Source organism: Hypanus sabinus, chromosome 15 (assembly GCF_030144855.1).
Source record: "Hypanus sabinus isolate sHypSab1 chromosome 15, sHypSab1.hap1, whole genome shotgun sequence".
Taxonomy (NCBI): Eukaryota; Metazoa; Chordata; class Chondrichthyes; order Myliobatiformes; family Dasyatidae; genus Hypanus; species Hypanus sabinus.
In genome coordinates, this window is record NC_082720.1 from 69,482,626 (window position 1) to 69,497,440 (window position 14,815).

The 14,815-nt window shown below is 47.3% G+C and overlaps 1 protein-coding gene across 2 annotated transcripts in view; it reads left to right on the forward strand.

The window, feature by feature from the left end:
* The window catches only part of slc36a1 (solute carrier family 36 member 1), a 71,385-nt gene that overhangs the window by 29,172 nt on the left and 27,398 nt on the right, over positions 1-14,815 (forward strand). For both annotated transcript variants that reach the window (XM_059990503.1, XM_059990502.1), the window contains exons 6-8: positions 1,176-1,260; positions 3,508-3,726; positions 13,338-13,436. In XM_059990503.1, the coding sequence (XP_059846486.1) occupies positions 1,176-1,260; positions 3,508-3,726; positions 13,338-13,436 (403 nt within the window). The remainder of the gene's footprint in view (positions 1-1,175; positions 1,261-3,507; positions 3,727-13,337; positions 13,437-14,815) is intronic.

A 14,815-nucleotide genomic window follows, 5' to 3' on the forward strand; every position in this document is an offset into this window, starting at 1 on the left:
GAGGCTCCAATAATCTTGTGCCCTCCTTCCTACTCCAGCCCTTTAGCCACATGTTATTCGGTGTAATCTTCCTAATTCTGGCCTCACTAGCACATGGCACTGGTATCAATCCAGAAATCACAACCCTTGTGGTCCTGCCCTTTAACTTAACACCTAGCTCCCTGGACTCACTTTACAGAATGTCGTCACTCGTCCTACCCGTGTACTGTGTACCGACGTGGACCATGATCTGTGAATATTCACTCTTCCACTTAAGAATGCAGCGGACTCAATCCGAGATATCTCAGATCCTGAAACCTAGGGGGCAACATACAATGAGGGAATCTTGTTCTCGCCCACAGAACCTCCTGTCCATTCCCCTAGCTAACAAATCCCTTATCACCACAGCGTGCCTCTTCTCCCCACTTCCCTTCTGAGTCGCAGTGCCAGAGACCCAACCACTGTGACTTCCCTCTGTAAGGTCAACCCAGCCCACCCCCGCCCCACAACGGTATCTGAAGTGATATACCTGCTGTTGAGGGGGATGCCCGCAGGGGTACTCTGCACTGGCTCCTTAACCCCATTCTCTTTCCTCACTGTCACCCAGTTTCCTGTGTCCTGCACCCTGGGTGTAACTACCTGCCTATATGTCCTATCTAACACCCATTCAGCCTCCCGAATGATCCAGAGTTCATCCAGTTCCAGCTCCAGCTCATCAATGTGGATTGGAGCACCTCGCAGCTGTAGTCATCAGGAACACTGGAAGCCTCCCTGCTTCCCTATATCGTGCAGCCAGCCTCTCTGGCATCTGTACTGTCCTAGCTGAACAGATGTAAAGAAAGGAAGAAAATGAAAAAAACTTCACCTGGATCTTTCTTTTGTGCCTTCTCGGACTGAAGCCTTGAAAAGCTAAAGCATCACCACTCTGGTGATTTTCATGATCAGCAGCCCAAATTCCAAAAGATACACCCAAAAGTACTCAGGAAGCAATATCTTCGTTGTCAAGTGTATTCTGTAATACATCTTTCACACTGCCAAATGGGGGAGGGCTGGTTTCAGTGCCCTTGTGTAAGGACAATGGGGATGGGGAGTGAGTAGTGAGTAGTCTCATAATGGCAGTAATGCTTTCTGTGCATTTTTAAGTGCAAGAAGCCAAATCAATTTGCAGTTTAATTGTTGCTTGTGTTATCTGACAGGTGGTTTGTGGAATTCTTCTTGCTCCTAACCCAGCTGGGGTTCTGCTGTGTTTACTTTGTATTTCTGGCTGACAACATTAAGCAGGTAGGTGTTACCTTAATGACTACTTATGTTGTTGCAGTAAAGTCATTGCAATGAAAGCTGTTTAGCAACATGGATAGCAAAAGGCATTCTTCAAAAAGCACAGAAAATCTGCAGATGCTGGAAATCCAAGCAACACACACAAAATGCTGCAGGATCTCAGCAGGCCAGGCAGCATCTATGAAACAGAGTACAGCTGACGTTTCATGCTGAGACCCTTCATCGGGACTGGAGAGAAAAAAGGATGAGAAGTCAGAGTATGAGGGTGGGGGGGAGTGGAGGAAGAAACACAAGGTGATAAGTGAAACCAGGAGGGGGAAGGGGTGAAGTAAAGAGCTGGGAAGTTGATTGGTAAAAGAGATTCAGGGCTGGAGAAGGGGGAATCTGATAGGAGAGGGCAGAAGGCCATGGAAGAAAGAAAAGTGGGGGAGGAGCACCAGTAGGAGACAAAGAGTAGGCAAGGAGATGAGGTGTGAGAGGGACACAGCAATGGGGAACGGTGAAGTGGGGGTGGGCAGTTACTGGAAGTTAGAGAAATTGATGATCATGCCATCAGGTTGGAGGCTACCCAAACCGAATAAAAGGTCCTGCTCCTCCAACCTGAGTGTGGCCTCATTGCGACAGTAGAGGAGGCCATGGACTGATGTGTCCGAATGGGAATGGGAAGTGGAATTAAAATGGGTGGCCACTGGGAGTTCCTGCTTTTTCTGGCAGACGGAACGTAGGCGCTCGATGAAGCGGTTTCCCAGTCTATGTCGGGTCTCACCCATATACAGGAGGTCACACCGGGAGCACCGGACACAGTTTATTACTCCACCAGACTCGGAAGTGAAGTATTCCCTCATCTGGAAGGACTGGTGGTAGGGAGGGAGGAGGTGTAGGGACAGGTGTAGCACTTGTCTTGCTATGCCTACTTCCTTCCTTTATTAGTTGAAGCATTGATTCAAGAGTCGGGAGGTTGTATCGCAGCTTTACACAGCTCTGGTTATTCGACTGTGGTACCCCGCCCCCACATCATGGGAAGAATGTATAGGCTGTGAAAAGGGTGCTGGAGAAGCCTCCTAAGTTGCTGCCTGGATTCGAGGGTATGAACTATAAGGAGAAGTTGAGCAAACTAGGGCTGTTTTGTCATTAGGGGCCGGTTTGTGTGAGGGGCACACAGCTCGATGTCCCTGTGCTTTGTTGTTTTAGATATGATAGGGGTAGCTTAAAAGGAGGTGGAGGGTTGGCACTAATAAGGGGGAATGTCACCAGCAGTACTTAGACAGCTTGGCCAAAGAGGCAATTTGGATGGAGCTCGGGAACATGGTGCAGTTGTGCTGATGAGGTTATGCTTTGGGCCCTCCTGCAGACGCTGACAGCTAGAGGAACAGACAGGTAAACATTATGGAGGCACAGGAACAATAGAGTAGTCCTAGCGAGGGACCTTAACTTACCCAGTATTGATTGAAATTTCCTGAATGAAAGAGGCTCGGATGGGACGGGATTTCTTTGTTGCATCCAAGAGGGGTGTGTTGGGGGTGGTGTATGTCAGGATGCTCCGTGGGTTGCAGGGTATGAGCTACAAGGAAGGATAAGTCAAACTGGGCTGTTCCTTTTAAAGTGTCAGGTTGAAGTATGGTTATCAGCAAAGTTCAAGGTACATACTTGTCACCATATTCAACCCTGTGATTTGTTTTCTTGTGGGCATACTCAGTAAATGCAAGAGCCATGATAGAACTGGTGAGAGACTGCCACCAGTAGGACAGCAAGCAGCCCATGTGCAAAAGGCAACAGATTGTGCAAATACAAAAGAAATAATAATAATAAATAAATAATAAGCAATAAATACCAAAAACATGAGATGAAGTTTCCGTGAAAGTGAGTCCACAGGTTGTGGGACAGTTCCGTGACGGGCCATGTGAAGTTGGGTGAAGATCTTTTTCAAGTTGGCAGCCGGTAAATAGTCATGTAATTTGGAGGTTGATGCTCCAGCTTTTCAAAGTCTATATTGAGTTTGGCCAAGGCACCAAATGTTATTTCCAACACAAAACAAAAAAATGAAATCTGTCTAGCCTTCTGCAGATAAAGATAGGGGTCCTTGCAAAGTGAGCTGTGTGTGTCGTTTGTGAAGTGATGTGTTTTTTCAGCTCCTTTATCTGGATGTCTGTGTGTTCCAGATACTTAGCCACAAAGTTTACATGAGAAATGTCTCCTCCACTCTGGAGTAGTGCAGCTGCCTGACTTTAACGTCTAACTTTTTACTTCTAGGTTGTGGATGCAGCAAACATTACAACTAATGACTGCAGTCGAAATATCTCCACGGTTGGATATGGAAGCATGGACAGCCGCCTGTATATGCTGAGCTTTCTGCCGTTCATCATTCTGTTGGTCTTCATTCCAAACCTGAAGTACCTGGCTCCTTTGTCAATGCTAGCCAACCTAGCTATGCTTGTGAGCCTTGTCTTGATTTATATCCACCTCTTCTCCGTGAGTAATTTCAAATTATTTTCCTTCATATGTGACTTAATTTTGCTTTTGTCATGCTTTTGAAAACATGGTTTAAGTTGCTAAAGCTCACTTCTTAAAAAGTGGGGAAAGTGGGGGGGAAATCACAAACCTCTGCTAAAACCTCTTGAAATGTTAGTGTTTTGACTATATTTGTACAAATCTTGAGTTTTTTTGTTGTCATTGTGTGCCATTTGAAATTGTAGCCATGACTGGAAAAAAAGACCTTTTTATGTACCAAATTTACTACTTTACATTTTGGAATAGAATGCTGATTCAAATAGAGAACGTTGGCCAAAGATACAAGTTTGGAACAGTTGGGTTTCATAATGTAAAGTCAACATTTTGTTGATGCATATATTTCAGAGTTCATTATCTTCTATAACTGTCCTCAGAAGTGCAATTTGTTTCAACTAGTTTACAGTCAAGTTTTTGGTAAATGCCAATAAAATATTGGGGTGGATGTAGGGTGTTCTATTTGGAAAGGCAAAAACTGTGATGTTGCTTAGGCATAGCATCACATGCCACTTTGAACTGAACTAACAGAATATGCTTTAATACTCAACGCAGTAAGTCAGAAAATAAATCGTTGGGCACTGTAGGAAATGGAATCAGAATCAGGTTTAATATGTCATGAAATTTTTAACTTTGCAGAAGCGGTACATTACAATACATGATAATATAGGGAAAAATGAACTATAGTAAGTGTAACCCCCTGGGTCGCCTCAGGCTCGCTCAGCTCGTTCTCGTCTAGGGGGAGCAGCCTTCGGCCCCGCCAAACTGGGTAATCAGCAGGTGTGGATGCTGTGTGATGTCCCCGCCTTGCCCAAAAACAGACAGTACACCATAAGCGATTAAATGAGTACAATTTATAAACGTTACTATAACTAAATGATTAATAACGATACAGTATATATGAAGAGAAAAAAAATAAAGAAAAGGCGCCAAACTTATCAAAGTCCAAACCACTTCATGCACAACCATTGGAGCTCAATTTCTGAAGTCTTCTGGCCACCATTTGATCCCCTCCGAACTCCTCGACTCGCAGCTCAGGACCCTCCGAGTGGTTAACCAAGCACATCTAGCTTCATCCCCCCTCCTCGGAGTACCTCCCGGCTTCGGACCCCCCTTTGGGGTCCGATCCTCGCCCAGCTTACAGCATTGCGTCCTCTCTCTCGACCCCCTCGCGCCGATCTGCCCAAAAGCCCGTCAACAAAAGCTTACAGACTCAGAAGAAAGAACATTAATCCCCATTTGGTTTACAAAGGAATACCATTCTCGTTATCAGTAAATTAGCATTCCTGCTACTTAACAAAAAGAAGAAACCCTCTTTACACTCTCCCTCCACCAGATAAAAGTCATGTCCTCATGACTACTGAATAACTCGCCACCTTTCCTGCCAACACACCGTAACCCAAGCACAAACAGTGACATCTCCTCTCCACACAGTAAACCTCACGCCCTGTTTTTCAGGCGCTACTTAGGCCAACTATCTGGGAGTTCCCTGAGACCTCCGTACCCCCTCACCTAAACCCTTCAGGCTCGGACATAACTGGGGATACCTTGGGCCCACTACCAACTCCTCTCTCAACCTCTCACTCATGCCCCACACTGCACACAGCTAACTATCCCCGCTACACCTGACTCAATGGGAGAAGGGCCAAAGGTCTCTTCCTCAATCGAGGGAAAGTCAGCAAAAGGCAGCATGTACCACACATCCAGCACGTCATCCATCGAATCTGTATTCTTCCTCATTTCTGTGATCGGTAGCTGCTGTTTGATCTTCTCCAAACGGAAACACGTGGCTTGCACTGCTCCCGCAGTCTCTTCAGCCTCCTGTTCAGTATTCACTGCACTTCTCTCCAGCTTTTTCTTCCTCATGACTTCTTCCAGATCAACTTTCAGGTTTTGCACTTCATTTGAACTGTCGATGGTCATCTTCAGGTTCCCTTCAAGCTTCTGCTTCTCTCTTCTGAGATTTGTCTGTAATTTCTTCACCTCCCCAAACTCCCCTCTCCGGGTTCTCAGTTTGCTATTACCCTCAGTCAGACAACTTTCTTCATTCTCTCCAACTTGTAAGTCTTCCGACTGGTTCCAGATCGCTTTCTCCAGTCTCTCCGTCTTCATTTCAAACTTGATTCCGTAGAGACAGTCACTCACGAGCTGCGACCTTCGCCAGCCCTGGCACGTGTCCAGAAAACACTTTAACTCGGTAGTTCTCAGCTGCTCCTGCAACGACCTCACTTCATATTCTCCTGAGGCAAATCCAAACACCAAGAGATCATCCACATACACCAAAACTCCAAACGCCTCCATATCCCCTATGGTCTTCCACCTGCCCCGCAGGAAGGTTGCAAGGGCTCCAGATATGCCCTGTGACATTTTTTCGGACCCGAAGACTCCTAGGGAATTTATAACAGCCGTCTTCTCCTTGTCGGCCCCACTCATCGGGATCTGGCAATATCCACTCCTCAGATCCAGCACCTTAAACCACTTCACACCACTCAGACAGGCCATTGCCTCTCTGGCCCTCAGGGCCATATTCTGGTCACTGACAGTGCGCCTCTTCAACGCAATATAATCCACACACACGCTGCCTACATCTTCCACGGCTGTAGGGGCCAGTCGCCGCAACCTCTCTCTCTCCGAGGTGTCTTCAGCAGTCAACTCCCCTCCCTTGTGGTATTTCGCAGCGTCCACGAAGAGGGTCTCACCCAGATACTTCCCCCAGGCCGTACCACCACTGGCTCTTGTTTGAATTCGGTATCAGCCCAATGCTGCTACACACATCCGCACAAGCAGCTCGAAACTCTGGGTGCATCGACAATGCCTCCAAACAGCGCTCACCCGCCTCCTCCGGGCAGGCTCCCAAGCGCACCAGCAGGATTTTGGTTCTCTCTAGAACAGAAACGCTGCCCGTCTCAACAGGGTCCGGACACATCAGCATTAATGATTCATGAACCTCAGTCTCCTCCACATTTGCCTCTAAGAACTCCATTTTCACTGACCAACAACCGTTGTCTGGATAATCACCGGCACTGGTACCCCGAATCTCCAGTGTCCTCAATGTCGTCAAGGGTAAATGCTTCCAATAACGGTTATGAAACAAACTGTACAGCAACTTCACCGGTGCCCCGGTGCCGAGGATGGCTTTAACTTGACTTCCATCCATCCGTAACAACACCTGTGCGCGTGGTCCCTCTAAGCCTTCAGGAATAGAGTCTGTTCCTTTCGGGAGTTCCTTGGTACATTGCTGGGAACGTGCTCCCCCAGAGACCCCAAGCCGTTCCCCCACTGGGCCTCCTCTAAGTTTCCCGACACCTTTCGAATCAACGGAACAACTGATCCCCTTGACAGATCCCCTTGGCACCACAAGCAATTTATCTGCCCCCCTAGGCAAAAAGGGATACCCTAAAAACTTCCCACCAATCTCCTGCCACGGATATGATAAGCCCCCCAGCTGCGGCATTTGACTTCCAGTCGAACCACACGCATTTTCCCACACTTTCCCAGAACTGGCAGCTGTCATTTTGAGGTAATTGCACCTGACAGTTCTAACAAAGTCACCAGCCCGCCTACTCAAACTTTAAACCCGTCCCTGTCGCTTTTCCTCAGCCAAGCACTGCCACTCACCCAACAACTGAGAGGTCCGCTCCGCCCACGCCTCCGCCCCTTTAGGGCTGGACATTATTCCAACAACCGGGCGGAGCCCACCACTGCTGAAACATCCCAACCTGTCACTCCTCAATCTCCAAACAGTACGGACAACTCATGGTCCCACCACCATTTCGTCAGCACTAGTCGGAACTCGAACAACGACCTCCAGGCTACCAACAGCAACCACCCCACCCAGCACACACACAACGATAACCAGCAATCGCACACCCACAAAGGCACACCAGCTCTTCGCCGCAGACACAATTTAAATAGGGTGATCACACAGCTTCCACAGAAATCAATCCTGGACGAGCCCCCACAATGTAGCCCCCTGGGTCGCCTCAGGCTCGCTCAGCTCATTTCGTCTAGGGGGAGCAGCCTTCGGCCCCGCCAAACTGGGTAATCAGCTGGTGTGGATGCTGTGTGATGTCCCCGCCTCGCCCAAAAACAGACAGTACACCATAAGCGATTAAATGAGTACAATTTATAAAGGTTACTGTAACTAAGTGATTAATAACAATACAGTATATATGAAGAGAAAAAAAATAAAGAAAAGGCGCCAGACTTATCAAAGTCCAAACCACTTCATGCACAACCGTTGGAGCTCAATTTCTGAAGTCTTCTGGCCACCATTTGATCCCCTCCGAACTCCTCGACTCGCAGCTCAGGACCCTCCGAGTGGTTAACCAAGCACATCTAGCTTCATCCCCCCTCCTCGGAGTACCTCCCGGCTTCGGACCCCCCTTTGGGGTCCGATCCTCGCCCAGCTTACAGCATTGTGTCCTCTCTCTCGACCCCCTCGCGCCGATCTGCCCAAAAGCCCGTCAACAAAAGCTTACAGACTCAGAAGAAAGAACATTAATCCCCATTTGGTTTACAAAGGAATACCATTCTCGTTATCAGTAAATTAGCATTCCTGCTACTTAACAAAAAGAAGAAACCCTCTTTACACTAGTAAATATATGTATATTAAATAGTTATATTAAATAAGTAGTGCAAAAATAGTAGTGAGGTTGTGTTTGTGGTTTCAATGTCCATTCAGAAATAGGATTGCAGAGGGTAAGAAGCTGTTCCTGAATCGATGAGTGTGTGCCTTCAGGCTTCTGTACCTCTGACATCATGATAACAATGAGAAGAGGACATGTCCTGGGAAATGGGGGTCCTAGATGATGGACACTACCTTTTTGAGACATCACTCCTCGAAGATGTTTTGGATACTACAGAGGCTCGTGTCCATGATGGAACTGACTAATTTTACAATACACGAGCTTACTATGATCCTGTATAATACACACCCCGTACCAGATCTTGATGCAGCCAGTCAGAAAGCTCTTAACAGTATATTTGTACAAATTTTTGAGTGTTTCAGGTGACATATGAAATCTCCTCAAATTCCTAATGGAATATAGCCACTGTTTTGCCTTCTTTGTAGCTGCATCGATACGTAGGGACCAAGAGCTTGAAATTGCTGATCCTTTCCACTTCTGATCACTCCATGAGGATTGGTGTGTGTACCTTGTCTTTCCCTTTCTGAAGTCCACAATCAGCTCTTTGGTCTTACTGACACTGAGTGCAAGGTTGTTGCTGCAACACCACTCAAAAAGCTGGTATATCTCACTCCTGTATGCTCACTCGTCATCGTCTAAGATTCTGCCAACAATGATTGTATCATCAGCAAATTTATGGATGGCATTTGAGCTATGCCTAGCCACACAGTCATGGTTATAAGGAGAGTAGAGCAGGGGGTTAAGCACATATCCCTGAGGTGCAGTGGCATCATTTGCCAGTGGGGTGGAGATGTTATTACTAGTCTGTAGAGATGCTGGTTTTCTGGTTAAGAAGTCGAGGATCCAGTCGCAGAGACCCAGGTTCTATAGCTTTTCTATCAGGACTTTTAAGTTGATCTAAATGAGTCAACCAATTTGGCCTCCTAGATGATTTAATTTTCCTAGTAAAATTTTTGCTGACTTCCTGTATAAATGAAACCAAAGCATCCCAATTTTGAAGCTACAACTTCTTTGCAACAAAAATCATCTGCCTTTTTTTTTAAACTGATTAGACCTGTATGTTAACTTTATTGATCCATGGACGTAAGCCCTGAAGTCCCTCTGTACTTCATTCACTAGCAGACTCTCTGCGTTTAGATCTGCCTTTTGAATTCTCTTACCAGAGTGCTTGACCTTGCTTCCCCACTCTGAACTCCATTCCAAGGTATTCTTATCACAACAATCAGCTCCATTTATTTCCCATGTCATGGATCCAGCGCAAACTTTCCCTTCCTCCAAGTCCTTCAAAGTTCAAAGTGTGGCGACCCACTTCCTAGCGCACTCGAACCGGCTCACAAATAGCCAGCACGCCGGCATAAAGGCCAGTCCCAAAAGGGCGCCAAGTCTGCTTCACCAGCAAGGGGAAAAGCCTGTGCGCGGGACAGGACTGTGAATACGTGCCCCCTATAGCATCCGCGCCTGGGGAGGGCGAGATCAGGAAGGCTTTAAAGCGAGGCCGCGAAGTTCGAATAAAATCTCTTTTGTAACCGCAGTTCATCGACTACGTGTCGTTATTTCAGCGCTGCGTGTAGCACACTGCTACAAAAGTACATTTATTATCAAGGTATGTGTACAGTGTGCAATCCTGAGATTCGTCTTCTTGCAGGCAAGGCAATCAAATGCGCCGAGAAAAGATTGCGCAAACAACAAAAAGAAAATTAATTAGCATGCAGTTCTGAGGGAATTAAACATGAAATCACAGCCTAAAGTGAGTCCACCACCAAGGTGATCAAAGCTCGCAGTGTTGGACACAAGACACCTGCACTTCCGCCAGCAGCAGCGAGATGGAGCCTGGTCAAGCACAAGCAGATGACACCGAACACCCATTGGTTTTCCACTCTCCTCATCGATTGCAGTCTTGCACGACGCTTTAATCGGTGCACAGTAATGGAACTGACCATGGGTTTGTGTGCCGCCATTAGGGATTGACATAGCGTACACTCCCAGTAATGGCCATAGCTACACTCCATGCCGAATCCCCTAGGAGGTCACAGAAGCTCCAGATTGTTAAGTCAACCCAAAACTACGTTCCTTAAAAGGAAATTACAGGTTGCAATCAATCAGAAGTATATCTATAGGAAAAAAAAGTATCCAGAAGCTTTGTAAGCCATTTACAAGGTATTGTAGCGGTGTGCTACACGCAGCGCTAAAATTACGACACGGAGTCGGTAACTGCAGTCGAAGGAAAAAACTTTATTCGAAATCTTCAGCCTCACTTTTAAGCCTCCCTCAACCTGCCCCCCATGGCGCAGAGGCTCCAAAGCTCTGTGCTCGCAAACCCCCATAGGCTATCTAATTGTGAGTCGGTTCGGATGTGCCAGGAAATGGGTCGTCACATAACCCCCCCCCCCCCAGAACCGGCGATACACCCCCCAATGTCCACAGTCTGGGCCAGAACCTGCTTGGGAGGTCGGCCTCTGTGCCGAGGTGCCGGAAACTCGGCCGGTTGCGCCTGGTCCACATGGGCCGGTTTGAGGCGGTCCACCGTGAAAACCTCCTCTTTCCCCCCAACGTCCAGCACGAACGTGGACCCGTTGTTCCGGAGCACCATAAACGGCCCCTTGTATGGCCGCTGCAGCGGTGGCCGATGCCCGCCCCTTCGTACAAACACAAACTTACAGTTCTGTAGGTCTTTGGGTACGCAGGTCGGGTACTGCCCGTGCTGTAAAGTGGGTATGGGGCCAGGTTACCGAGCTTCTCGCGTAGTCTGCCCAGGACTGCTGCGGGATCTTCCTCTTGCCCCCTTGGGGCTGGTAGGAACTCCCCGGGGACGACCAGGGGCACGCCGTATACCAACTCGGTCGACGAGGCGTGCAGGACGTCCTTGGGCGCCGTGCGGATGCCGAGTAGGACCGGGAAGCTCGTCCGCCCTGGCGTTTCCCGGGAACTTGCAGGGCGGGCGACAACGGCGGGCTTCTGCGCCCCACCGCTGGTGGTAGAAGCACCAGTGTTCATTGGGCCGGGGGTTGGCGGGCTCTGCAGCCGGGCCTGGACTGGTTTGCTGCCGGGAGCGTGGCTGGGAGATGGACGCCCCACTCACCTTTTTGGCGTTCCACAGCAAGTCCGCCCGGGCTGCCACCTTCCGGGGGTCACTGAAATCCGCGTCGGACAGCAGCAGGCGTATGTCGTCGGGCAGCTGCTCCAGGAATGCCTGCTCAAACATGAGGGAGGGCTTGTGTCCTCCGGCCAGAGACAACATCTCATTCATTAAAGCCGATGGAGGTCTGTCTCCCAAGCCATCCTGGTGCAGTAAACGGGCAGCCCGCTCGCGCCGTGAGAGTCCGAAAGTCCTGAGGAGCAGGGCTTTGAATTCCGTGTACTTGCCGTCTGCCGGGGGCGACTGTACGAACTCCGCGACCTGGGCCGCTGTGTAGTAGCGGGTGGTCTTCTGAGGTGATCTGGCGAATGTGGAATTGGGCTTCGGCTTGCTGGAACCATAGGTTCGGGCGCTGTGTCCAGAAACCCGGCAGTTTCAACAAAACTGCATGAACAGAGGCGGCGTCGGTCATTTCTGGTCCAAAAATCGTTTGGACCGTCGGGGTCACCAATTGTAGCGGTGTGCTACACACAGCGCTAAAATTACGACATGGAGTCGGTAACTGCAGTCGAAGGAAAAAACTTTATTCGAAATCTTCAGCCTCACTTTTAAGCCTCCCTCAACCTGCCCCCCCATGGCGCAGAGGCTCCAAAGCTCTGTGCTCGCAAACCCCCGTAGGCTATCTAATTGTGAGTCAGTTCGGATGTGCCAGGAAATGGGTCGCCACAGTGTCACCATTGGTCACTGGCACCATCTTGCCGGTAATTAATTGTTGATTAGTTGGTGTGTCTCATCCAACGTAGTGCACTTGATAATGGCAAATATGTCATCCACATATCAAATCTGTAGATTTGGCTGAATCAGTGGCAGAACTATTTGCTCCGGTTGCTGCATGACTGCCTCGGCCACGAGCCCCGAGATAGGCGATCCCATTGGTGTGTCCTTGATTTGTTCATGCATTTGTCTATTAAGAATAAAATACCCCATACCTACAACGCACAGAACGAACACCATATGCAAAATTCCATGCACCAACTGCAACAAGCATTATATTGGACAGACTGATAGGAAGCTATCAACAGGGGTACCTGAACACCAACGGTCTATAAACCATCATGATCAACTTTCCCTTGTAGTTATACATTGTGACAGCGAAGCACATCAGTTTGTCTGGACCAATGTCACTATCCTCGTCCAAGCTCCTCAATGACAAGCCTGAAAATTCGTAGAGGCTTTATTCTCTACACAGAATTCTATCAACAAGCATGTCAAAATGAACCCAGTTTACATCACACTTCAGCATCAAGTGGTCAGTCCAGAGCCAAGAGCCAAGTCACACCTGATAATATGCGTCAATCAATGAGGATGACGCTAATCCTACATAACAGTTGACTAACACATCCCGGACAACAATTATCACCTAATCGGATTTTAACGAACCAATCGCGGATTACATAATCAGTAACCAATAGAAATGACACACACGTGCGCACTAGATCACCAACATTTCATTCGAAATTAATTGCACTGATGATGTTGCCTGGCTGGGTAACGAAGTGTCTGCAAGCTAACAAGCCAGCTCGACGAGCTAGTCAACAACATCATCTTCAACCTGAGCTACAAATCTTTTCCAACATCTTAGTCCAATATATTTTAAATTTAGAAAATGAGACAGAAAAATGTAAAAATTGTTGTGGGGCCTGAATACACTATATGTGTGTGTGTGTATATATATAATATGCATCAGCATCTATCTGTCCTTCATTATTGAATTTAATCTTGAGCATGAATTTATGAATGTGGTGAAAATTTTACTCATAAACAGATGTAATATATAATTCTTAATTGTGCAGCATATTTCACATACGTCAGATCTGCCAAAAGTTGGTGATTGGAAATCTTTTGCAATGTTTTTTGGAACAGCTATATTCGCATTTGAAGGCATTGGTGTGGTAAGTGAAAGATAATTATGTCAATGGTGGTGGTGTTAGTCTTTTTAATATATGATTGAAATTACACAGCTATTTCTATATTTAACCCTACAGTCAACAAAACTGTAACCTGAGCTACTGCTTCTGTAGCCATTGGTTTGGTTAATTTTACTAATTTTTCCCTTTACTGCATGTGACGAAGAGCACTTGGTAAACACTCACAAACGTCACCTTGTCAATCTACTGTCATAGTGATCAGTGTACGTGCTTTAGTATCTTCCCCAGTATGGTTTTATAAGGGGTCTAAACTAAGCTGATGTGCTCAGATTAGCTTTATGGTGCCTTTCCTGCCATACATTGTTTAGGCATCTCTGACAAATCTGTTGGAATTCTTTAAAGAAATAATAAGCAAGATAGACAAGAATCGGTTGATGTTGTGTACTTGGATTTTCAGAAGGCCTTTGACAAGGTGCCACACGTGGAGCTGCTTAACAAATTAAGAGCCCATTGTGTTACAGGAAAAATACAGGCATGGATAGAGCATTGGCTGATTAGCAGGAGGCAAAGAGTGAGAATAAAGGAGGCATTTTCTGGTTGGCTGCCAGTGACGAATGGTGTTCCAGAGAGGTCTGTTTTGGAACTACTTTTTTGATGTTCTATGTCAATGACTCGGATGATGGAAGGTTTACCAAAGCTTTTCGTAAAGTTTGTGGACAATACAAATATAGGTGGAGGGGCATGTTGTTTTGAGGGAATAGCTACAGAATGAATTACGACAGATTAGGAGAATGGGCAAAGAAGTGGCAGATGCAACACAAGTGTATGGTCATGCACTAGTGTAGAAAAAATAAAAGGGCCCTCCAACATACAGGCCCTTCGACCTACAAAGCTGTGCCGAACATGTTCTTATCTTAGAAATTACCTCAGGTTACCCATAGCCCTCTATTTTTCTAAGCTCCATGTATCCATCCAGGAGTCTCTTAAAAGACCCCGTCGTTTCCGCCTCCATCACCATCACTGGCAGTCCATTCCACACACTCACCACTCTCTGCATAAAAAAGCTTACCCCTGACATCTCAGCTGTACCTACTTCCAACCATATTAAAACTGTGCCCTCTCGTGCTAGCCATTTCAGCCCTGGGGAAAAGCCTCTGACTAGCCACATGATCAATGACTCTCATCATCTTATACACCTCTGTCAGGTCACCTCTGATCTTCCGCCACTCCAAGAAGAAAAGGCCGAATTCACTCAACCTATTCTAATAAGGCATGCTCACCAATCCAGGCAACATCCTTGTAAACCTCCTCTGCACCCTTTCTATGGTTTCCCCAGCTTTCCTTTAATGAGGCAACCAGAATTGAGCACAGTACTCCAAGTGGGGTCTGATCAGGGTCCTATA